Below are 24,052 nucleotides of genomic sequence, written 5' to 3' on the forward strand. Positions count from 1 at the left end.
CAATGGTGGCCGAGCAACTGGCTCGTCACAATACGCCAGTCATTACTCTTGCTGAACTGTGGTATCGTATTGAAGCTGCATGGGCAGCTGTACCTGTACACGCCATCCAAGCTCTGTTTGACCCAATGCCCAGGCGTATCAAGGCCGTTATTACGGCCAGAGTTGGTTGTTCTGGGTATTGATTTCTCACGATCTATGCACCCAAATTGGGTGAAAATGTAATCACATGTCAGTTCTAGTATAATATATTTGTCCAATGAATACCCGTCTATCATCTGCATTTCTTCTTGGTGTAGCAATTTTAATGGGCAGTAGTGTATAATCTTTTGCCGGTCTGTACGTTTAGACAAGATCTGCCGATTTACGTCCCATTCGGATAATTTCATCGTGGTGCCTCTTTTTTTTTTGTCTTAGAGGCTGTACAGGGGATAGGCAAAATAATGTGAACAGTGGTAGCAGTGGGATGGTTGTGTTTGATGGTCAACAGCGCAGGTAAGGCTCGTGTCGCTCTGGAGTGTGCGTGTTCAGTTCGGACTAGGCATCAGTGCAGACTGTTTACGAGTAGTGCACACTTCGTATTGGCATTTAGAGCCCGAGGTCGACGTGCAATGAAAGACCTAACAGAGTTCCAAAGAGGGCAGATTGTGAGGGCCGGATCAGCTGGAGCATCAGTAATCACGACAGCCAACTTATTGAATGTTTCCAGAGAACCTGTTTCAACAGTCATGACAGTCTACACAAAACATGGAAAGACATCATCGTCTAAACTTAATAGCGGACGCAAATCAAAACTAAATGACAGAGATCGTCTTTCGCTAACACGAATTGTGTCAAAAAAACACGAAACCCAATAGCCATCTTCGAGACCCCGTATCTATCGACTCTGTCTGCTGATAACTCCATAAAGCGAATATTCGTGGACGGGCTGCTATACGGAAACCATTAGCGACATTAGCGACGACAACCGACGCAGAGAAGCGTAAAACGTGGTGTCGGGGGCATAAATCCTGGACGGCTGATCAGCGGAAACACGACATGTGGTACGAAAAGTCAACGTTTTCGTTATTGCCAACATCGGGCCGAGTTTACGCCTGGAGAACGCCAAAAGAAACCAACAGTCCTGATTGCTTGATTGCAACGGTTAAGCATCGAGGTGGAAGTGTGATGGTATTCTGCAAGTTCCATCATTACACTCAAAGGCCGTGTTACAGCCACCGATTATGTGAACATTTTAAGTGATGACGGCGTTGATGATGTTTGGTTTGTGGGGCGCTCAACTGCTCGGTCATCAGCGCCCCTACAAAGTCCCATGTTTTCACAGTCCAATTTTCTTCAAAAAAATGGCTCTGAGCAATACGGCACTTAACTTCTGAGGTCATCAGTCCCCTAGAACTTAGAACTACTTAAACCTAACTAACCTAAGGACATCACACACATCCATGCCCGAGGTAGGATTCGAACCTGCGACCGTAGCAGTCGCGCGGTTCCAGACTGTAGTACGCCACGCAACCACTCTACAGAAATGCACCTTTTTTAAAGCTATTGAGTATCGCAGAAAATACCGAATTTCTTTAAAACGTTAAAATTAAGTTTTTTACGATCATTTACCATCCACAGAGTAACACCTCCATCAATAAGAGTATTTTACAAACTGTGAAGCGTTTGAAACTTCCTGGCAGATTAAAACTGTGTGCCAGACCGAGACTCGAACTCGGGACCTTTGCCTTTCGCGGGCAAGTGCTCTACCAACTAAGCTACCCAAGCACGACTCACGGCCCGTCCTCACAGCTTTACTTCCGCCAGTACCTCGTCTCCTGCCTTCCAAACTTTACAGAAGCTCTCCTGCGAACCATCTGCCAGGAAGTTTCATATCAGCGCACACTCCGCTGCAGAGTGAAAATCTCATTCTGGAAACATCCCCCAGGCTGTGGCTAAGCCATGTCTCCGCAATATCCTTTCTTTCAGGAGTGCTAGTTCTGCAGGGTTCGCAGGAGAGCTTCTGTGAAGTTTGGAAGGTAGGAGACGAGGTACTGGCGGAAGTAAAGCTGTGAGGAGGGGCCGTGCGTCATGCTTGGGTAGCTCAGTTGGGAGAGCACTTTCCCGCGAAAGGCAAAGGTCCCGAGTTCGAGTCTCGGTTCGGCACACAGTTTTAATCTGCCAGGAAGTTTTATATCACCGCACACTCCGCTGCAGAGTGAAAATCTCATTCTGTGAAGCATTTGTTTGCAATGTCAAAAGGTTTCTCTAGTCTACAGGGGCTACTAGTTAAGTTATCCGAGGGTTGGAACGTTAATAGTGGCAGCTATTCATTTACAACTCGTACAAAATTGATACGTGTTTCAAAATAGTCACCAGCATTGTGTATAACCCGTTTCCAGCGATGTGGAATTCGTAGCACACTCTTAGCAGTGCCAGTTGTGTTGACAGTTCGAGCGGCGCGGTCTATTATTTAATGACGGTGAAAAACATAATTTTAACGTTTTAAAGAAATTCAGTATTTTCTGCGATACTCAATAGCATTAAAAAAGGTGCGTATCTCTAGAGTGGTTGCGTGGCGTACTACAGTCTGGAACCGCGCGACTGCTACGAAGGCAGGTTGGAATTCTGCCTCGGGCATGGATGTGTGTGATGTCCTTAGGTTAGTCAGGTGTAAGTAGTTCTAAGTTCTAGGGGACTGATGACCACAGATGTTAAGTCCCATAGTGCTCAGAGTCATTTGAACCATTTGATAAACCATTCCCAAGTAAAAACAGGTGTTCACATTATGTTGGTTATCCTCTGTATGTGCAAAACAAAGATGTTTTTCAGGCCAATGAAGACGGCTCGTAAGGTAAAAAGAAGCTAAACGTGTATAGCAGGAAATAAAGTCTTTTGTTGATCGCATAGATTGATTACATGCCTATTGTCAGAGTAGCAGCTAAGGACGACGGCTGCCGAGTCACGCTTTCTCTGAGTAGCGCCGTTGCACACGGTGCACGGTCGGTGTTTTCGGAGACGGCAGCCGGGCGGTCGCCTCTGCAAATAATACATGACGCGGCCGAGTGGAGCGGCGAAGTGAGGTTATCGGCTGGAGGCGATGCGGCCCGTCTGCATGGTGGGGTAGATACGGGCGCGGCGCGACAGATACGGGCCAGTGGGACCCGAGATGTGGTTCCTCGTGCTGCTGCTACTGACCGCCTCCGCAGCCGGCGGCCGCGTGTCGACGGCCGCGTCGTCGGCGCCGACCACCGCAGCCGCGGTCGAGGCCACCACCTCGGTGCCTTCGCGGTCCGCGAGGGCGTCCGCTCGAGTAGAGACGGTGAGTGACCAGCTGGATCTTCCCTCATCTACATCTACATGATTACTCTGCAATTCACATTTAAGTGCTTGGCAGAGGGTTCATCGAACCACAATCATACTATCTCTCTACCATTCTACTCCCGAACAGAGCGCGGGAAAAACGAACACCTAAACCTTTCTGTTCGAGCTCTGATTTCTCTTATTTTATTTTGATAATCATTCCTACCTATGTAGGTTGGGCTCAACAAAATATTTTCGCATTCGGAAGAGAAAGTTGGTGACTGAAATTTCGTAAATAGAACTCGCCGCGACGAGAAACGTCTTTGCTTTACTGACTTCCATCCCAACTCGCGTATCATATCTGCCACACTCTCTCCCCTATTACGTGATAATACAAAACGAGCTGCCCTTTTTTGCACCCTTTCGATGTCCTCCGTCAATTCCATTGGTAAGGATCCCACACGGTGCAGCAATATTCTAACAGAGGACGAACGAGTGTAGTGTAAGCTGTCTCTTTAGTGGACTTGTTGCATCTTCTAAGTGTCCTGCCGATGAAATGCAACCTTTGGCTCGCCTTCCCCACAATGTTATCTATATGGTCTTTACAACTGAAGTTGTTCGTAATTTTAACACCCAGGTACTTAGTTGAATTGACAGCCTTGAGAATTGTACTATTTATCGAGTAATCGAATTCCTACGGATTTCTTTTGGAACTCGTGTGGATCACCTCACACTTCTCGTTATTTAGCGTCAACTGCCACCTACCACACCATACAGCAATCTTTTCTAAATCGCTTTGCAACTGATACTGGTCTTCGGATGACCTTACTAGACGGTAAATTTCAGCATCATCTGCGAACAACCTAAGAGAACTACTCAGATTGTCACCCAGGTCATTTATATAGATCAGGAACAGCAGAGGTCCCAGGACGCTTCCCTGGGGAACACCTGATATCACTTCAGTTTTACTCAATGATTTGCCGTCTATTACTACGAACTGCGACCTTCCTGACAGGAAATCACGAATCAAGTCGCACAACTGAGACGATACTCCATAGGCCCGCAGCTTGATTAGAAGTCTCTTGTGAGGAACGGTGGCAAAAGCTTTCCGGATATCCAGAAATACGGAATCAGCTTGAGATCCCCTGTCGATAGCGGCCATTACTTCGTGCGAATAAAGAGCTAGCTGCGTTGCACAAGAACGATGTTTTCTGAAACCATGCTGATTACGTGTCAGTAGATCGTTCCCTTCGAGGTGATTCATAATGTTTAAGTACAGTATATGCTCCAAAACCCTACTGCAAACCGACGTCAATGATATAGGTCTGTATTTCGATGGATAACTCCTACTACCCTTCTTAAACACTGGTGCGACCTGCGCAATTTTCCAATCTGCAGGTACAGATCTATCGGTGAGAGAGCGGTTGTATATGATTGCTAAGTAGGGAGCTATTGTCACAGCGTAATCTGAAAGGAACCTAATCGGTATACAGTCTGGACCTGAAGACTTGCCCGTATCAAGGGATTTGAGTTGCTTCGCAACCCCTAAGAAACTCATGCTAGGAGCTGTTCGTGTTTCAAATTCGGGAATATTCCATTCGTCTTCCCTGGTGAAGGAATTTCGGAAAACTGCGTTCAATAACTCCGCTTTAGCGGCACAGTCGTCGGTAACAGTACCACCGGAACTGCGCAGCGCAGCAGAGCGCTGCCGCTCCCGGCTACGGTCATCGACAATACAAGGCTTTTGGCTACCTCAGGTTATTTGCTGTGGAAGCGTGAACTCTGCCTGAAGCTGCTACCACAGTATATGAGGGCTCTACCCCAAATAAACACCCCCATCTTACATGTAGTCTTCAGACCGAGGTCTCGTGTAATGCGTTTCCCCATGTTAGTCCGTGGTCTACCAGCCTGTTCTTCAGTGTGAATCCTAAACATTTCTTTGGCGAGCTCGCTCTTATCTAGCCACGGAAGAAGGAAGGTTAGGGTTTGACTGAAACTTCCTGGGAGTTTGTGTGCCGGACCGAGACTCGTACTCGGGACCTTTGCCTTTCGCGGGCAAGTGCTCTACCAACTGAGCTACCCAAGCACGACTCACGCCCCGTCCTCACAGCTTTACTTCTGCCAGTACCTCGTCTCCTAACTTCAAAACTTTACTGGTTCGCAGGAGAGCTTCTGTAAAGTTTGGAAGGTAGGAGACGAGGTACTGGCAGAAGTAAAGCTGTGAGGACGGGTGGTGGGTCGGGGTTGGGTAGCTCAGATGGTAGAGCACTTGCCAGCGAAAGGCAAAGGTCCCGAGTTCGAGTCTCGGTCCGGCACAAAGTTTTAATCTGCCAGGAAGTTTCATATCAGCGCACACTCCGCTGTAGAGTGCAAATTTCATTCTAGGGTTTGACTTTCTGACGGCGACGAAGTTCAAAAATTGAGATTGGGGATTTAAGGGGGGTAGGACATCAAACGTGCCGACTTGGAGCAGGAGAGGCACCACAGGACATTTTAATTTCCACTGTGTATACTTTTACAAATAAATTCATAAAACTTTGTCAGAATGACCAGGAAGGGTTCAGAATCCACACTCATAGCAGTGGAAGCTCGAAAACATAACGAAGTAATTTTTTTTACTTACTAATGGCAGCATTTGTTGCTATAGGTACACTTTTCTTCATAAGTGAGAGAGATGGTTCGATGAATTTTGCACAGCATACAAACCATACTTAAAGGTGTGTGAAACTCTAGAATTTTCGAGATCTATTAAAAACTGTGGTAAAAATTGAGGCAATTAACTACAAAATTTGTGCTTTTTCTGAACATGAAGTTTAAAATACAACAGATCATTCGTTTTTCATCAATTAAATTAATTCTAGAGTTTCATACATCTGTAAGTATGGTATGTATGCTGTGCAAAATTCATCGAAGAATCTTTCTAACTTATGAAGAAAAGTGTACCTATAGCAACAAATGCAGCCATTAGTAAGTGAAAAATTGATGAAATTTCATACGTAAAAAAATTATTTTGTTATGTTTTCGAACTTCCACTGCAATGAGTGTGAATCCTGAATCCTTCCTGGCGATGCTGACAAAGTTTTACGAATTTATTTGTAAAAGTATAGACAGTGGAAATTAAAATGTCCTGTGATGCCTCTCCTGCTCCAAGTCGGCCCGTTTGACGTCCTACCCCCCTTAAGTCGGCTACGCCATTTTCGATGTAATCAACCTGGCGTCGCCGGCCGCGGTGCCCGAGCGGTTGTAGGCGCTTCAGTCCGGAGCCGAGCGACTGGTACGGTCGCAGGTTCGAATCCTGCCTCGGGCATGGATGTGTGTGTTGTCCTTAGGTTAGCTAGGTTTAAGTAGTTCTAAGTTCTTGGGGACTGATGACCTCAGGTGTTAAGTCCCATAGTGCTCAGAGCCATTTGAACCATTTTTGAACCAACCTGGCATCTGCCTGTAGCGATTTAGGTAAACCACGGAAAACCTAACTGTGAATGGCTGGACAATGTATTGATGATGATGATTAGTTTGGGGGGCGCTCAACTGCGGAATCATCAGCGCTCGCACAAAGTCCCAATTTTTACACAGTCCAGTCTAGCAACTGTCACGAATGACGATGATGATGATGATGATGAAATGAGGAGGACGACACAAACACCCAGTCCCCGGGCAGAGAAAATCCCCAACCCGGCCGGGAACCGAACCTGGGGCCCCGTAATCCAGAGGCAGCAACGCTAGCCACCAGACCACGAGCTGCTGACAAAATTTATTGAACCGCTGATCTCCAGAATTCACGTCCAGTGTATTACCACTTCGTTCAGCGTACGACCTTGACCCCAGGGCTCTAACGACATTGTCGTCGATGGATGATTAAACCCTTATCTTTCTAAAGACTCCCGTTTACGATCAAACTTGTTGCTCAAATTCGCTCTTATCTATCCACGGATATGCGAACCAAGCCCGTAGATGATCCAACAAGTTTTTCAGTTTAACCTCGCTTCTAAAGCAGAGGCTGCTTGTACGCTGTATTTCGACACTTGTGGCTACGAATGCAGATAAAACATTTCTGGCACTGACTCCGGCACAGTCTTTGTAGAAAAAGAAGAAGAAAACAATCGCTGGTGCAGGGAATGGCTTAAAATGAGTGAGAAATATGCACTGAAAACCTGTTAAAGGCAATGTTACACTCGAAACATGATGATCAAGTGAACTTTCTCTAAATAGACAGTGAAGCTCTTAATAACTTGTTTAGAGTCACTTCACCCTCGCACTGGAAGAAATGATGCAAGTATGCGAACAGTTATACTCTTATACTTAGTCCTCTAATGACGGATAGTTGAAAAACATCGTCGTGGGAGCATATACCCTACATCATCCGTTGAAGAAGTGGAGAGCTTACATTTGTTTTACTTTAACACATTCCCGCTTGTATATTATGTGCAGAATACTGACGGTCTTTTTAATCTCTTTCTGCGTAATACCAGGAATATCGCGGGAAAAGACGCGACACCTCGACTATTTGGTAGTGCAGTTTTATTTTTACCCTTGATCGTAATTTCCATAGTTGTGCAAACTAACGATAGATTGTAATAAAACTCTTTTTTACCAAAGATATGCGACGAATCATCAACACAAACAACGTTTGCATTTTGTCAAATTATCCATCAACCGAAATTCCTCTCAAATATGACAAACACGTTCTGTATTTGGCTAACAGTACCGTAATTTGTTTATTTTGAGTCGTAAGTCTTCTGACTACTTATACGAGGTCCGCCATGAATTCCTTTCCTCTGCCAAACTATTCATCTCACAGTATCACTTGCATCCTGCACCTTCAACTGTCTACTGGATGTATTCCAATCTCCGTGTTCTTTCTGCAGCTTTTCCCATCTACAGTTCTCTCTAGCACCATGGATGTTATTTTCGATATCTTAACACGCATCCTACATTCATGTCCATTCTTCTTGTCAGTGTTTTCCATACGTTCTTTTCGTCGCCGATTCTGCGAAGAACCTCCTCATTCCTTACCTTATCAGTCCATCTAATTTTCAACATTCTTCTGTAGCCTCACAAGTCAAACGCTTCGATTCTCTACTGCTCCGGTTTACTCATAGTCCATGTTTCGCTGCTATACAATGCTGTGCTCCGAATATACACTCCTGGAAATTGAAATAAGAACACCGTAAATTCATTGTCCCAGGAAGGGGAAACTTTATTGACACATTCCTGGGGTCAGATACATCACATGATCACACTGACAGAACCACAGGCACATAGACACGGGCAACAGAGCATGCACAATGTCGGCACTAGTACAGTGTATATCCACCTTTCGCAGCAATGCAGGCTGATATTCTCCCATGGAGACGATCGTAGAGATGCTGGATGTAGTCCTGTGGAACGGCTTGCCATGCCATTTCCACCTGGCGCCTCAGTTGCACCAGCGTTCTTGCTGGACGTGCAGACCGCGTAGGACGACGCTTCATCCAGTCCCAAACATGCTCAATGGGGGACAGATCCGGAGATCTTGCTGGCCAGGGTAGTTGACTTACACCTTCTAGAGCACGTTGGGTGGCACGGGATACATGCGGACGTGCATTGTCCTGTTGGAACAGCAAGTTCCCTTTCCGGTCTAGGAATGGTAGAACGATGGGTTCGATGACGGTTTGGATGTACCGTGCACTATTCAGTGTCCCCTCGACGATCACCAGTGGTGTACGGCCAGTGTAGGAGATCGCTCCCCACACCATGATGCCGGGTGTTGACCTGTGTGCCTCGGTCGTATGCAGTCCTGATTGTGGCGCTCACTTGCACGGCGCCAAACACGCATACGACCATCATTGGCACCAAGGCAGAAGCGACTCTCATCGCTGAAGACGACACGTCTCCATTCGTCCCTCCATTCACGCCTGTCGCGACACCACTGGAGGCGGGCTGCACGATGTTGGGGCGTGAGCGGAAGACGGCCTAACGGTGTGCGGGACCGTAGCCCAGCTTCATGGAGACGGCTGCGAATGGTCCTCGCCGATACCCCAGGAGCAACAGTGTCCCTAATTTGCTGGGAAGTGACGGTGCGGTCCCCTACGGCACTGCGTAGGATCCTACGGTCTTGGCGTGCATCCGTGCGTCGCTGCGGTCCGGTCCCAGGTCGACGGGCACGTGCACCTTCCGCCGACCACTGGCGACAACATCGATGTACTGTGGAGACCTCACGCCCCACGTGTTGAGCAATTCGGCGGTACGTCCACCCGGCCTCCCGCATGCCCACTATACGCCCTCGCTCAAAGTCCGTCAACTGCACATACGGTTCACGTCCACGCTGTCGCGGCATGCTACCAGTGTTAATGACTGCGATGGAGCTCCGTATGCCACGGCAAACTGGCTGACACTGACGGCGGCGGTGCACAAATGCTGCGCAGCTAGCGCCATTCGACGGCCAACACCGCGGTTCCTGGTGTGTCCGCTGTGCCGTGCGTGTGATCATTGCTTGTACAGCCCTCTCGCAGTGTCCGGAGCAAGTATGGTGGGTCTGACACACCGGTGTCCATGTGTTCTTTTTTCCATTTCCAGGAGTGTATGTTCGCAGAAATTCGTTCCCCAAGGCCTATGTTTCCTACTGGTACATTTCTCTTGGCCAGCACTGCACCTGCTGGTCTGCTTTGTACGTCCTACTTGCTCCGTCCGTCATGGGTTATTTTGCTACCTGAGTAGTAGAATTTCTTAACTTCATCTGCTTCGTGATCACCGATTCTGATGTTAGGATTCTCGCTGTTCTCATTTGTGCTACTTCTCGTTACTTTCGTCTTTCTCCTGTTTACTCTCTGTCCATATTCTGTACTCATTTGACTGTTCATTCATTCTAAAGATCCTGTAATTCCTTTACTTTCACAGAGGATAGCAATTTCATCGGCGATTCTCATCATTGACATCCTTCCATCCTGAATTTTAGTCTCACTCATGAACTTTTATTTTCTGCGTTATTCCTTTGGTGTATGGATTCAACAGAAGTTACGACGGACTACATCCCTGCCTTACACCGTTTTTGATCGTCTTCCACTATTATTGTTCCCTTTTGGTTTTTGTACATATTGTAATAACCTATCTTTTCCTATAGCTTACCCCTGTTTTTTTTTTCAGAATTCCGAACATTTTGCGCTATTTGACATTGCAGAACGCCTTTTCCAAGTCGACAAATCCTATGAACATATCTTCATTTTTCTTCAGTCTTGCAACCGCAACGTCAGAACTCGCTCACTGGTGCATTTACTTTTCCTAAAGCCAATCGTCATCCAACGGATCCTCAATTTTGTTTCCGTTCTTCTGTATGTTGTTCATCTCAGCAACTTGGATGCATGGGATGCTTATCAGATTGTGCGATATTTCTCGCACTTGTCGGCTCTTGCTATCTTCGGAATTGTGTGGATTACGTTTCTTCGAAAGTCTGATGGTATATCGCCAGTCTCTGGATAAACTCATATCCAAACAAAACAATATAGAAAGTTTACTTAGTAATTCAATCAATGTAGTCCAGTGACATAATTCTGAATGGTGAGAAATTCCATTTGGGTTTCCTCAGGGTGCAATTTTAGGTCCACTATTGTTCATCACATATGCAAATGACCTTCATCTAATAAGCGACAAGCATAGTTCTTTTGCAAATAATACTAGTATCGCAATTAATCAGGTATACATACAAAAACAGAAAAAATAGTAAAAAAGTACTTCAAAGTATCACTGACCCGTTTCTGCACATGGTTTCTCCCTCAATTTGAAAAGAGACATAACATATTCAGATCCGCTCCTCTGCAGGTACTACACCAACGATAAGTGTAACGCAAGATGAGGAAATAATAAATAGGATGTAAACTGCAAAATTCTCAGGTCTCCACACTGATGAAAATTTAAACTGGAAAAAGCACATTTTGGAACTCTTGGTTCCAACACGTTTGCACTTAGAATCATCGCAAATTTTATGGAAATACAAATCAATAAGTTGACATATTTTAGAAACTTAATTCAATAATGTCACATTGAATAATTTCCTGGTGTATCTCATGCTTAAGAAAGAAACTCTACATTACTTAAAAACGTGCTGTGAGAGTAATAAACAGTGCACAGAGACGATCACCTTGTAGACATATTTTTAAAGAACTGGGCATTCTGGTTAGTACTTCACAGTACGTTTATTCCCTCATGAAGCTTGTTGTAAATAATCCACTGCAGTTCAAATGGAACAATGATTTATATAATTGCAGTACCGAAAAAGAAAATGACATTCATTACTCCACATTAAGAGTGTCTTTAGCACAAAAAGGGGCATAAATACTGCAACAAGAATTTTTCATAACTTACTGGGAGATATAAAATGTCTGACAGGTAGCAAAGTAAAATTTGAAAACAAACTAAAGAAGCTTCTCCTTGCCAAGTGTTTCAATTCTGTACAAGAATTTCTGTTACTATAATGTGTAAATGGTGATGGGGAGGAATTTCTAACTTATACCTATAGATATTTTTTTAAAAAAGAAAGAAACTGCTTTATATATTTTCAACATTTAGCAATATTTAAAAATTAATTGGTGATGTGTATTTAAAATGACTCGTTCCACAATATTACTATTTATCGTGCAAATGATCCACGGAACGTGAAACTAACAAATTCTTTCAACGCACTGTCAGTTCCCTTCAACTGTTCTTCCAATGCCGTCTGTGACTTCAACGTCATCGGCAAACCTAAAAGATTTCGGTTCTTCTCCATGCACTGTAATCCCCTTTCCAGACTTGTCCTTGGTTTCCTTTACTGCTTGCTCATTAAGTAGATTCATTAACGTCAGGGAAACGTTACAACTCTATCGCACTCCCTTCTGATTTATGGCTTTCCTATCATGTCCTTCGACTCTTAACTGCAGTCTGGGTTCCATACATGTCTGACCTAGACAGCGGGAATTTCGCCAGCGCTCTCGCTATGTCCCACATTTCGAAATCCAGTGCTACATCTAAATCCACACTGTGGAAAACTCTGTGAGGTGCATGGTAGAGGATGCGTTTCGCCCATTTTCATTAAGTATGGTGCACAGAAAGAATACCTCTGAGCGCGCTGTAATTGAGACTAATTACAGCTCCTCGTTCTTAAGAAAGTGACATGTTGGAGTCTGAGCTAAATTCTGGCGTTCTAACAATGTTGTAAGTAGTCTTTGAAAGTACCTAATGAAAACTGTTTAATGATGAGAGGTTGCGGAATGTTTCTAATAAAATGAAAATGATTTGGTAGTTCCTAATTAAAAGAACTTTGAACATTGACAATATTAAATGAAACTAACCTTGTCGTGGAAACGCTCACTCGCAGTGACTATACATTTCGTGTCAACATCTAGTTTATTTCACTGCGCAACAAATGGGTTCTGTAATTCGGCCCTGACATCATCTTACCTGCAACGGGCGCCGTAGCGTTGATGCCAATGACAATGCTGTTGCGACATAATAAGCTGAAAGAGAAAAAGCACTGCGCTTTGCGCTACAATTTACCACGTATCAATAAAGACAACACCGTACCCACTCTTCGTTCTGTCGATTTGCTAACAATGCTCTTAGTACTCACTGCATTCAGAATGGATTGAAAATGTATGTCATTTAAGAAAAGGGAGAGGATCATTATAAATTAAAAACAGAAAGAAATCAGGACTTATTTAACTTTCTCAAAATTTCATTTCTACCATTTAAACTCCGTTTAATAAAATTAATCATGCTTTTAAACTCTATCACAGACAAGTATTGTTGTATAAAATTGCTATCATTTTTACTTTTAAGTTATTAAAATCTACTAACAGAGGTTGATGGAACTTGCTAACACCTTGGACATAATTGGTAAATCGTCTCCATTAGCTAACACTCGACATTACTGAACAGTGAAAATTAACAAACTACTGTAATCACTAAATGTTTGCAAAGCAATGCGACGGTTACGTTTTGCTTGCTGACTCGTTTCAGCATCAAAATCAAATTCCGAAAATCATTCCTACAATAATATTCAGTTCTTAGCTATTCTCCACTTTTCAAAATGTCTCATCCCCAAAACGGAACCACTTCCTCTGACCAAGAGCTCCTCAACTAAGCCAATCCATCGCCTACACATCTCGTCCAAGACTCGACTATCACTCGCTCCCTCCACTACTGCTGTTCTACCGGCCGCACCCTATTTTACTCAACAGTGCCTCTTTTGCTGTGGAAAATTATATCTTAAGAAACGGATATAAATAAACTAAGTCCAAACAGGCGTTAATGGTACAGCGGTACCGACCAGCCGCCATGTCATCCTCAGCCCTTAGGTGTCACCAGATGCAGTAAGGGAGAGGCATGTGGTCAACACACCGCAGTTTTCGCGAGTGATGCCGCTACTTCTCAACCAAGTAGCTCCTCAATTGGACTAACAAGGACTAAGTGCACCCCGCTTGCCAACAGTACTCGGCAGACCTGGACGGCGATCCATCTAAGCGCTAGGCAACGCCGGCAGTGCTTCCTTCGGTGATGCGATGGGAACCGGTGTTACCATTGCGGCAAGGCCGTTGGCATACAGGAGATGGATACATTACAGTAAGTCGATGTAATAAAAATAGAGTTGAAAAATAATTTTTTATAAATCAAATTTCTTGATGATATATGTGGCACACATTGTGTTTGTCTAAGATTCTTCCATGCTTGAAGTCAAAGTGATCTATAAAATGTTTCTACATCATGGAAAGTAGGTGGTTGTCTGCTTACATGAATCTTTCATCTTTCGCGAAGTGAGTGACCTCTACCTTCATGCTTCTGCCGGTTCTCCTTCTTAAACATTTCAGTGACGCTCTTTGGTGAGTCAAACAAACCTCTGACTTTGTAATACCTGACGTCGTTGGGTGAAATTGATAAAGTTATCTGTATTAGTTGTTAAGATTTTAAGAGCCTTGATTACAATAAATAAAATTACGATTTATTGTTTACCGATTTCAGTTGGCTAAGTGCCATCCTCAGATCACTCTTATTAAAGACTCAGTCCCTGTATACAATGCTGGCCATAGTTCCATCGTTACAAAAAAATGGTTCAAATGGCTCTGAGCACTATGCGACTTAACTTCTGAGGTCATCAGTCGCCTAAACCTTAGAACTAATTAAACCTAACCAACCTAAGGACATCACACACATCCATGCCCGAGGCAGGATTCGAACGGTCGCTCGGCTCCAGACTGTAGCGCCTAGAACCGCACGGCCACCCCGGCCGGCCATCGTTACAAATAAGACGACCAGACCTGTTCATCATCATCGATTTCGTTCAAATTTATGCCATATGCAGTGCTTGGCCAGAAATGAAATTGACAGTAGAGGAACATTTATGGTAAGGTGGTATTCAGGCAGCTGTTGGCCCACAGGAAACGGTTCAGATCGGTAATCCGAGGGTCTTGGGGTCGAGTCCCAGCGCGGAAATTTCCATTCCTTTATTTTCAGTCGATACGTTACACTGCAAATGAACCGAAATAATGCTCAATATATTGTGTTTATTGACATTTCCATGTTGTTGTTGTTGTGGTCTTCAGTCCTGAGACTGGTTTGATGCAGTTCTCCATGCTATATCCAGTGCAAGCTTCTTCATCTCCCAGTACCTACTGCAGCCTACATCCTTCTGAATCTGCTTAGTGTATTCATCTCTTGGTCTCCCTCTACGATTTTTACCCTCCACGCTGCCCTCCAATACTAAATTTGTGATCCCTTGATGTCTCAGAACACGTCCTACCAACCGATCCCTTCTTCTAGTCGTGCCACAAGTTCCTCTTCTCCCCGATTCTATTCAATACCTGCTCATTAATTATGTGATTTACCAATCTAATCTTCAGCATTCTTCTGTAGCACCACATTTCGACAGCTTCTATTCCCTTCTTGTCTAAGCTATTTATCGTCCACGTTTCACTTCCATACATGGCTACACTCCATACAAATACTTTCAGAAGCGACTTACTGACATTTAAATCTATACTCGATGTTAACAAATTTTTCTCCTTCAGAAACGCTTTCCTTGCCATTTCCAGTCTACATTTTATATCCTCTCTACTTCGACCATCATCAGTTATTTTGCTCCCCAAATAGCAAAACTCCTTTACTACTTTAAGTGTCTCATTTCCTAATCTAATTCCCTCAGCATCACCCGACCTAATTCAACTACATTCCATTATCCTCGTTTTGCTTTTGTTGATGTTCATCTTATACCCTCCTTTCAAGACACTGTCCATTCCGATCAACTGCTCTTCCAAGTCGTTTGCTGTCGCTGACAGAATTACAATGTCATCGGCGAACCTCAAAGTTTTTATTTCTTTTCCATGGATTTTAATACCTACTGCGAACTTTTCTTTTGTTTCCTTTATTGCTTGCTCAATATACAGATTGAATAACATCGGGGATAGGCCACAACCCTGTCCCACTCCCTTCCCAACCACTGCTTCCATTTCATACCCCTCGACTGTTATAAGTGCCATCTGCTTTCTGTACAAATTGTAAATAGCCGCCGGGCGCGGTGGCTGTGCGGTTCTCGGCGCTGCTGTCCGGAACCGCAGGACTGCTACGGTCGCAGGTTCGAATCCTGCCTCGGGCATGGATGTGTGTGATGTTCTTAGGTTACTTAGGTTTAAGTAGTTCTAAGTTCTAGGGGACTGATGACCTAAGATGTTAAGTCCCATAGTGCTCTGAGCCATTTGAACCATTTGTAAATAGCCTTTCGCTCTCTGTATTTTGCCCCTGCCACCTGCAGAATTTGAAAAGTATTCCAATCAACATTGTCATAAGCTTTCTCTAAGTCTACAAATGCTAGAAACGTAGGTTTGCCTTTTCTTAATCTAGCTTCTAAAATAAGTCGCAGGGTCAGTATTGCCTCACGTGTTCCCATATTTCTACGGAATCCGAACTGATTTTCCCTGAGGTCACCTTCTACCTGTTTTCCCATTCGTCTGTAAAGAATTCGCGTTGGTATTTTGCAGCCGTGACTTATTAAACTGATAGTTCGGTAATTTTCACATCTGTCAACACCTGTTTTCTTTGGGATTGGAATTATTATATTCTTTTTGAAGTCTGAGGGTATTTTGCCTGTCTCATACATTTTGCTCGCCAGATGGTAGAGTTTAGTCAGGAGTGGCTCTCCCAAGGCTGTCAGTAGTTCTAATGGAATGTTGTCTATTCCGGGGGCCTTGTTTCGACTCAGGTCTTTCAGTGCTCTGTCAAGCTCTTCACGCAATATCATATCTCCCATTTCATCTTCATCCACATCCTCTTCCATTTCCATAATGTTGTCCTCAAGTTCATCGCCCTTGTATAGACCCTCTATATACTCCTTCCACCTTTCTGCTTTCCCTTCTTTGCTTAGAACTGGGTTTCCATCAAAGCTCTTGATATTCATGCAAGTGGTTCTCCTTTCTCCAAAGGTCTCTTTAATTTTCCTGTAGGCAATATCTATCTTACCCCTAGTGAAATAAGCCTCTACATCCTTACATTTGTCCTGTAGCTATCCCTGCTTAGCCATTTTGCACTTCCTGTCGATCTCATTTTTGAGACGTTTGTATTCCTTTTTGCCTGCTTCATTTACTGCATTTTTATATTTTCTCCTTTCATCAATTAAATTCAGTATTTCTTCTGCTACCAATGGGTTTCTACTAGCCTTCGTCTTTTTACCTATTTGATCCTCTGCTGCCTTCACTATTTCATCCTTCAAAGCTACCCATTCTTCTCCTACAGTATTTCTTTCCCCCATTCCTGTCAATTGTTTCCTTATGCTCTCCCTGAAACTCATTTTCATAAAAGACATGAATAGGAAAAGCAAAGGAAAATTTGAATGTGCAAATAAATTTCAGGAACGCTTTTCAAGGCGTGCACGAGAACTTCGTGTATAAAATTAGATGCTTTTTTATTTTGCTGTTTATGAGTTAGACATGCTGGGATGATATCCATCGTAAAGACAGGGGAGTATTAATGTTATCAGAATCTTGCATACGTTATCAACGCCGCATTGTCGCAATTACATGGTTGTTTTAAAGTCTCTATAGTGGAACAAACTTTATTTACGTTCATAAAAGGTTCCCTCTCATAGCAGAGTTAGGCATCATTTCGCCAAATATTGGCGAGGATCGTTGACGATGTACAGTGCAATGTGTTCACGCTATGTGATTAATTTTCAAGCTTTTTGGTCAAGTTCTTTGCCTGACGATGAAAACAGACGTTGCAGGGTTGCACTAGCGATGTGCATTTGGGGTAGGGATACCATCCACCCTGATATATCGGACCTTCTTGTCGCAAAATCTCGGCAAGACCCAAATTTGTTCCGATTTTGAAAAATACTGTTACGAGCTTGGCTTAAGTACTGAAGAACTGCCATCTGTTAGTCCTGCATGTAAATGAAGCCTCAGTTTGTTTTATTTATATCAACAAGTCAACAATCTTACAGTGCCAGATTAACGACAAGCTGACTTTCATGGAGTTTTATTAATACCTAAAAGTGAAAAAACTCTTGCTGAAAAAGGTGAAATCTTCCGAAAAATAGGTTGTACCAACTATTTCTGCAGCTACAAATTCCATGTAATTGTGCTCCAATAAAAAGTAATTATATTAAATAAATTTTTTACTTCATTTCTACACCCCCACCTCAAAATGTCCCGACGAGGTCCCAGCCAGATATGGCAACCCTAATTTGGGGGCACCGCTTTTATTCTGCACGATAGCACTCCTTCTGAATCTTGAAAAATCTTGTCCTATAAGTGTGATTTTGTTTGTCCTTGCAACGAGTTAATTAAGACAATAAATTTCTTCTCGTGCGAGTAGGGCTTCACCATAGCAAACTTCTTTTTCTGTAAGTCTATTGTACGTTTCCCAGATTTTAATGAGATAATGACGATATTCTTAAATTTTGCCTGGTACTCATACTTTGGCTTTTTGAATCCTAGTATCAAAATTTTCCTTTGTCAAGATAGGACGCACAAGCCGTTACCTTTGAGATTTGACAGCCCCCAAGCGGTTGCCTGAACCTACAACTATCCCACCAGACATTATACTACACGCAGATAGCCTTAATTCTAAAAATACATCTACAGAGTTTCTTTCAGTCAATACTCATGTAAACTGTTTAACACCCGTACTAATTACGTCGGCCTGTCGTTATCAACAGATCATAAATACTAGGCCTACTGCTGCATCGCGTCATGCTATGAGTCAAAAGTTCCATGAGTCAGTCTTCGAATGGGTACCTCATACAAATATTGACTCATAGCATGATCCGGTGCGGCCACCGGCCAAGAAGTATTTGTAGGCTCTTGATAATGACTAAGGCGAATCGTGCTTCGCTATCTGTCCGTAGAGCGCTTAGAGGCGAAAGGCACACAGTTTATAATCTGTCACGAAGTTTCAATGACTACTCTGTTGAAATCGATATTGCCATCCAACATTTTACGCCAGCTTTGGCTAAAATAAAAACATATAATCAGAAATATTTCACTGAAATGATGCTCTCTGCCGGCAAATATGGACAAATTCGGTAATGCACTTCTGCAGCACACAATTTAACTTAAGAACCAAAGAAACTTGTACACCTGCCTAATATCGTGTAGGGTCCCCGCGAGCACACAGATGTGCCGAAACACGGCGTGGTGTGGATTGATGTGGTGCTGGAGGGAATTGACTCCATGAATCCTGCAGGGTTGTCCATAAACCCGTAAGAGTACCAGGAGGTGGAGATCTCTTCTCAACAGCATGTTGCAAGGCATCCCAGATATGCTCAATGTCCATGTCTGGCGAGTTTGGTGGCCAGCGGAAGTGCTTAAACTCAGAAGAGTGTTCCTGGAACCACCTCACTACTTGTGGGATGCCGTATTGTCCTGCTGGAATTGCCCATGTCCGTCGGAATGCACAATAGACATGAATGGATGCAGGTGATCAGACAGGATGCTTACGTAAGTGTCAGAGTCGTATCTAGACGTACCAGGGATCCCATACCACTCCAACTGCACATACTCCACACCATTACAGAGCCTCCACCAGCTTGAGCAGTCCCCTGCTGACGTGCAGCGTCCATGGATTCATGAGGTTGTCTCCATACCCGTACACGTCCAACCACTCGATACAGTTTGAAACTAGACTCGTCGGACCAGACAATACGTCTCCAGTCACCAACAGTACAATGTTGGTGTTGATGGGCCCAGGCGAGGCGTAAAGCTTCGTGTCGAGCAGTCAACAAGGGTACACGAGTGGGTCTTCGACTCAGAAAGCCCATGTCGATGATGTTTCGTTCAATGGTTCGCACGTTGACACTTGTTGATGGCCCAGCATTGAAATCTGCAGCAATTTGCGGAAGGGTTGCACTTTTGTCGCGTTGAACGATTCTCGTCAGTCGCCGTTGATCCCGTTCTTGCAAGATATTTCTCCAGCCTGAGTGATCTTAGTGATTTTTGAGGTTTCACCGGATTCCTGATATTCGCGGTACACTCGTCAAATGGTCGCACGGGGAAACCCCCACTTCATCGCTACCTCGGAGATGCTCTGTCCCATCGCTCGTGCGGCGAGTGTAACACCACGTTCAGACTCACTTCTTGGTAACCTGCCATTGTAGCAGCAGTAACCGATCTAACAACTGCACCAGACACTTGCGTTGCCGACCGCAGCGCCGTATTCTGCTTGTTAACATATTTCTGTATTTGAACACGAATTCCTATACGAGTATCTTTGGCGCTTCAGTGTAGAAGACGAGACTTTTAGTCACCTTAAGAGTTAACTCTTTGATGCACAGATTTTATGTTTAATTAATTTTTTAATAAAACATGCATTTTCTATGTCTGGTGGGGTTGCTAATAAAGGAAAACATGAATTAAAATTTTTTATTGTATTGATTTTGGTTTTAGATGGTGGTATATATAATATACCACCATGCCACTTAGGGCCGTACCTAAAGTTTTTGAGATATCTTGGTTTGTGCTTGTAACTCACCTTTAAATTCTACTCTAAGCAGTAATAATTAGTATAATTAATGTAAAATAATTTTATTTCTGGCAATTGGTCATTTACAATACAAAATCAAATTACAAACCTTACAAATAAAATATGTTTCTTATTCCTTTTTGTGAAAATCTTGAAAGCACCTTTTTGTTTTGCTAAGGCACAAAGGCACTTTGCATTCAGCGCACATCCAGAAAGTGCGCACTTGCTTCTTTTTTGTACTGCATTTCGCACAACGTCTGGCGGTAGTACGCTCTGGCTGGTGGGATGAATTGTCGAGACGCTGGCGTGAGGAAACATATGGCTTGTTTTTCTTTACGTGGACTTGACTCTCATGAAGTCTAGATGGCCTCAATGGTGTTTTCTGGGTTACTAAGCTTTGCAGGATACTCATCCTGAAGACTTTGGCAGTCATTTTTTCTCTATCGCCTAGTTCCTTCCAAATTATATAGCTGTTGACGATACTGACATCAAGCAGGTGAAAGAATATTCGGTGCCACCACTTTTTACTTCTCCGGCTTATTTCATATGATTTTTTCAGTTGGTCGAACTTGTCGACATTGTTCATGTGTGCATTGTAATCCATCACTGCTTGAGGACAAGGTAGCTCTATGCGTGAACCATCTCTTTCACGGCGAGTCACTGTAGTAACTTCAGGACTGTGAAAATTTGAAAGGAGATGAACAGCTCTCTTATCTTTCCACTTCAAGTAGAGGATGCCACAGTTGCTGACCCTCCAGTCAAATTCACCTCTGCTTAATTCTTTGTCTGTTTTTAATTTGGGTAAATGTTTCCTTGTTGGTTGAACTGTCCCACAGGCATATATGTTTCTCTGCTGTAAACCAGCCAACAAGTTATAGCTATTGAAATAGTTGTCGAAATAAAGATAATGGCCTTTATTTACGAGTTCAGAGGACAAACTCAGCACTACATGCTCCCCAAGGCCTGTTTGCACTGTGTCACCTACTTTTCCGGTGTAAATATCAAATTTCAAGTTGTAAGAGGTCTTGTCACACAGCATCCACACTTTGTAACCACGCTTTATGGGTTTATCTCTCATGTATTGTTTCATACTGTTGCGGCCTTTGAATTTGATCATTGACTCATCAATTGCTAGGTGTTTGCTGGGTTGGTAACACTTGGAAAAAGATTCAGATAGTATCTTGATCACTGGTCGCAGCTTGTACAGTTTGTCATAACCTGGGTGTCCTTTTTCTGGATGCAATGTGTTATCATTCAGATGAATGTTCCTCAGTAACCATCCAAACCGATTTACTGCCATCAGAGATGCAATATAACGATCATGAAGTTCTGGGGCACTAGACCAGTAGTCTCTGTATGCTGGCATACGCTTTATACCCATCAAAATGTTGATTCCCAGGAAAGTTCGTATTTCATTGTCAGTTGTTGGAGTGAAAGACTTGCCAGATTGCGTCGCATATAAATTTGTTTGGAAAACGATTAGCTGAACTAGCTCTTTTGGAAATATTTTTTCGAATATATCGATAGGTTCTGGATCATCAATGTCCCTAATAAAAGCACTTGGTCCTGATTCACTGTCGAACTGCATTCCTGAGGTAGCATTGAATTGTTGTCCCCAAGTTGGCGCTGTGTCAGCAGCGCGTTTTGGCGGAGTGGACTCACTTTCTTCCTCGCTCTCTGAAACTTCGCCTTCAGACGACACAATAGCCTCCGCAACAATGCTTGCTTCATAATCAGATTCGTCATCTGTGGTGTCAACAGTGGAATCCTCGTCTGATGGAATTTCACACAATAATCGTTCGATTTCTTCATCTCGTAAGCCTCTTCTTGACATTTTCATTTTCAAACAACAGCCTGAATCCAAGTAAAGAATACGTAAGCAAAACAAAATGGAGAAAGAGCTAAAATAAGTCACAACACAATTAAAAACTAAACTTTGTAGCGGAGGATTTCGAATTTTATACTAGGAAACGAAATGCAATAGAATACTGCTACATGCACGGTGGTACAAATAATATACCACCAAAATAAATTGTATATAAATAACGGAAGATTGTGCATATGAATGTATACATGGGTTCATACCGTAGCTGTGACGTCCAAGATATGGAAAAAACACAGGCGCAACAAGAAATTCGTTATAAACCACTATTCACACGCAAAAACCATGCACAACTCAGCACGCAGCTTTCACAGTTGTAATCTATGCAATTCTTGGCGGGAACTGATTCCTTATAGGCAGTGAGTGCCATCTGTCTGATAAGTAGAGAACTAGGTGAGCATATTAGAGTGGTGGTCGTGCAGTTAAACCACTGTGCAAAGAGCCAAGAAAATTTTCAAAAGGTGGTATACTATGTATACCACCGTGCTCCAAAGAGTTAAGCGAATGTGTGTGCATAAAGTAGTTACTGAAGCGTAGGTATAGTAAAGCTTGTAACAGCTGAACAACCCCAACAAACACCGGTACAGATAACTTGAGTTAGCTAATACCATCGCATGTCCAACATTCACGTGAAGAGGCTTCTGTTAAGATTGTTCCAGTCATTCTCTGAGCGCTTCTTTTCTTTTTTTATAACCAGCAGTCTTCTATGCAAGCTATCACGAATTGCTCTCTTGCAGTAACATTTGCACCATACAGCCTCATTTATTTGGAGCATGTATTCCAATTTCTTCCCCACCGTATGGTTTTTACCCTGTATATCTGCCTTTAGCAGCATGATCGTTTATCCCTCATGTCTTGACACGTCCTGTCATCATTCCTTACTTCTTATCTATGTTTTCCATATGTTTTCTTACTCTTCGATTACGTGGAGAACATCGTCACACCTTACCTTATAAGTCAACCTAATTTTTAACATTCACCTATAGCACCACGTATAAAATGCTTCTGTTTCGGTTTTCTTACAGTCCGTCTTTAACTACCACAAAATGCTGTGTTCTAAACGGACATTCTCAGAAATTTCAATTTAAGACTTATGTTTGATTCAAATAGACTACTCTTCGCCAGGAATGCCCTATTGGCTAGTGATAGTCTATTTCCATGTACTTCTTCTTTTATCTGTCGTCAGTTATTTTGCTCCCAATGTACCAAACCTCTCTTTCTTTTACTTCGTGGTCCCTAATTGTTATACTGAGTTTATCGCTAATCTCATTTCTGCTACTCCTCATTACTTTCGTCTTTCTTCGGTTTACTCTCAATTGATATTCTGCACTCATTAGATTGTCCATTCCATTCAACATGTCCTGTAATTCCTCGTCACCTGCACCGAGAACAGCAAAACCACCGTTGATATCTTTTTACCCAGAATATTAATTCCGCTCTTGACCTTTCTTTTATTTCCGTCATTGCTTCTTCGATGTATAGATTGAATAGTGGGGGGTGACAGAATACGTCCGTATCTTACACTCTTCTTAATGCGAACACTTATTTAGTCGTTGCTCTTGGAATTTTGTTCCCTCTTGATTCTTGCACATGATGTATATTACCCGTCTTTCCCTATAGCTTACTCCTATTTTTCTCAGAATTTCGAACATCTTGCAACATTTTACTTTGCCGAACGCTTTTCCCAGTTCGACAAATCCTACGAACGTGTCCTTTTCGTAACTCTTGCATCCATCTCTAACTGCGGCGTCATTACTGCCTTCTTGGTGCTTTTTTTTTGTGGACTGGCAAGACAGCCAATCCACTAGGACGGGAGGACGAAGGGCACGTGTTTAAGCTCACGCAGGCTGGTTTGAGGTCTGGAACAGGTAAAGGAAGTTATAGTAGCAAAGAACGTACGTAGCTTCTGGAATACTTAACTTTAATCCATAATTG

The 24,052-nt window shown here is 43.3% G+C and overlaps 1 protein-coding gene across 1 annotated transcript; it reads right to left on the reverse strand.

Moving 5' to 3' along the window:
- Window positions 1-3,060: 3,060 nt before the first annotated feature.
- LOC126424593 (piggyBac transposable element-derived protein 4-like) lies at window positions 3,061-22,069 on the reverse strand. The gene is made up of 2 exons (XM_050087334.1): window positions 21,221-22,069; window positions 3,061-3,345 (listed from the first exon to the last, which is right to left on the reverse strand). Exons 1-2 carry the CDS (start codon window positions 22,067-22,069, stop codon window positions 3,061-3,063), a joined length of 1,134 nt encoding a protein of 377 aa, XP_049943291.1.
- Window positions 22,070-24,052: the final 1,983 nt, after the last annotated feature.

The sequence above is a fragment of the Schistocerca serialis genome, chromosome 10, assembly GCF_023864345.2.
Source record: "Schistocerca serialis cubense isolate TAMUIC-IGC-003099 chromosome 10, iqSchSeri2.2, whole genome shotgun sequence".
In the NCBI taxonomy this organism is placed as follows: Eukaryota; Metazoa; Arthropoda; class Insecta; order Orthoptera; family Acrididae; genus Schistocerca; species Schistocerca serialis.

Coding starts and splice junctions, on each gene's coding strand:
- LOC126424593 (XM_050087334.1), bottom strand. CDS start 22,069: ATGTCAAGAAGAGGCTTACGAGATGAAGAAATCGAACGATTATTGTGT. Junction 3,346..21,220: donor TTGATATTTACACCGGAAAA/GTAGGTGACACA, acceptor TGTGAATTGCAG/AGTAATCATGTAGATGTAGA.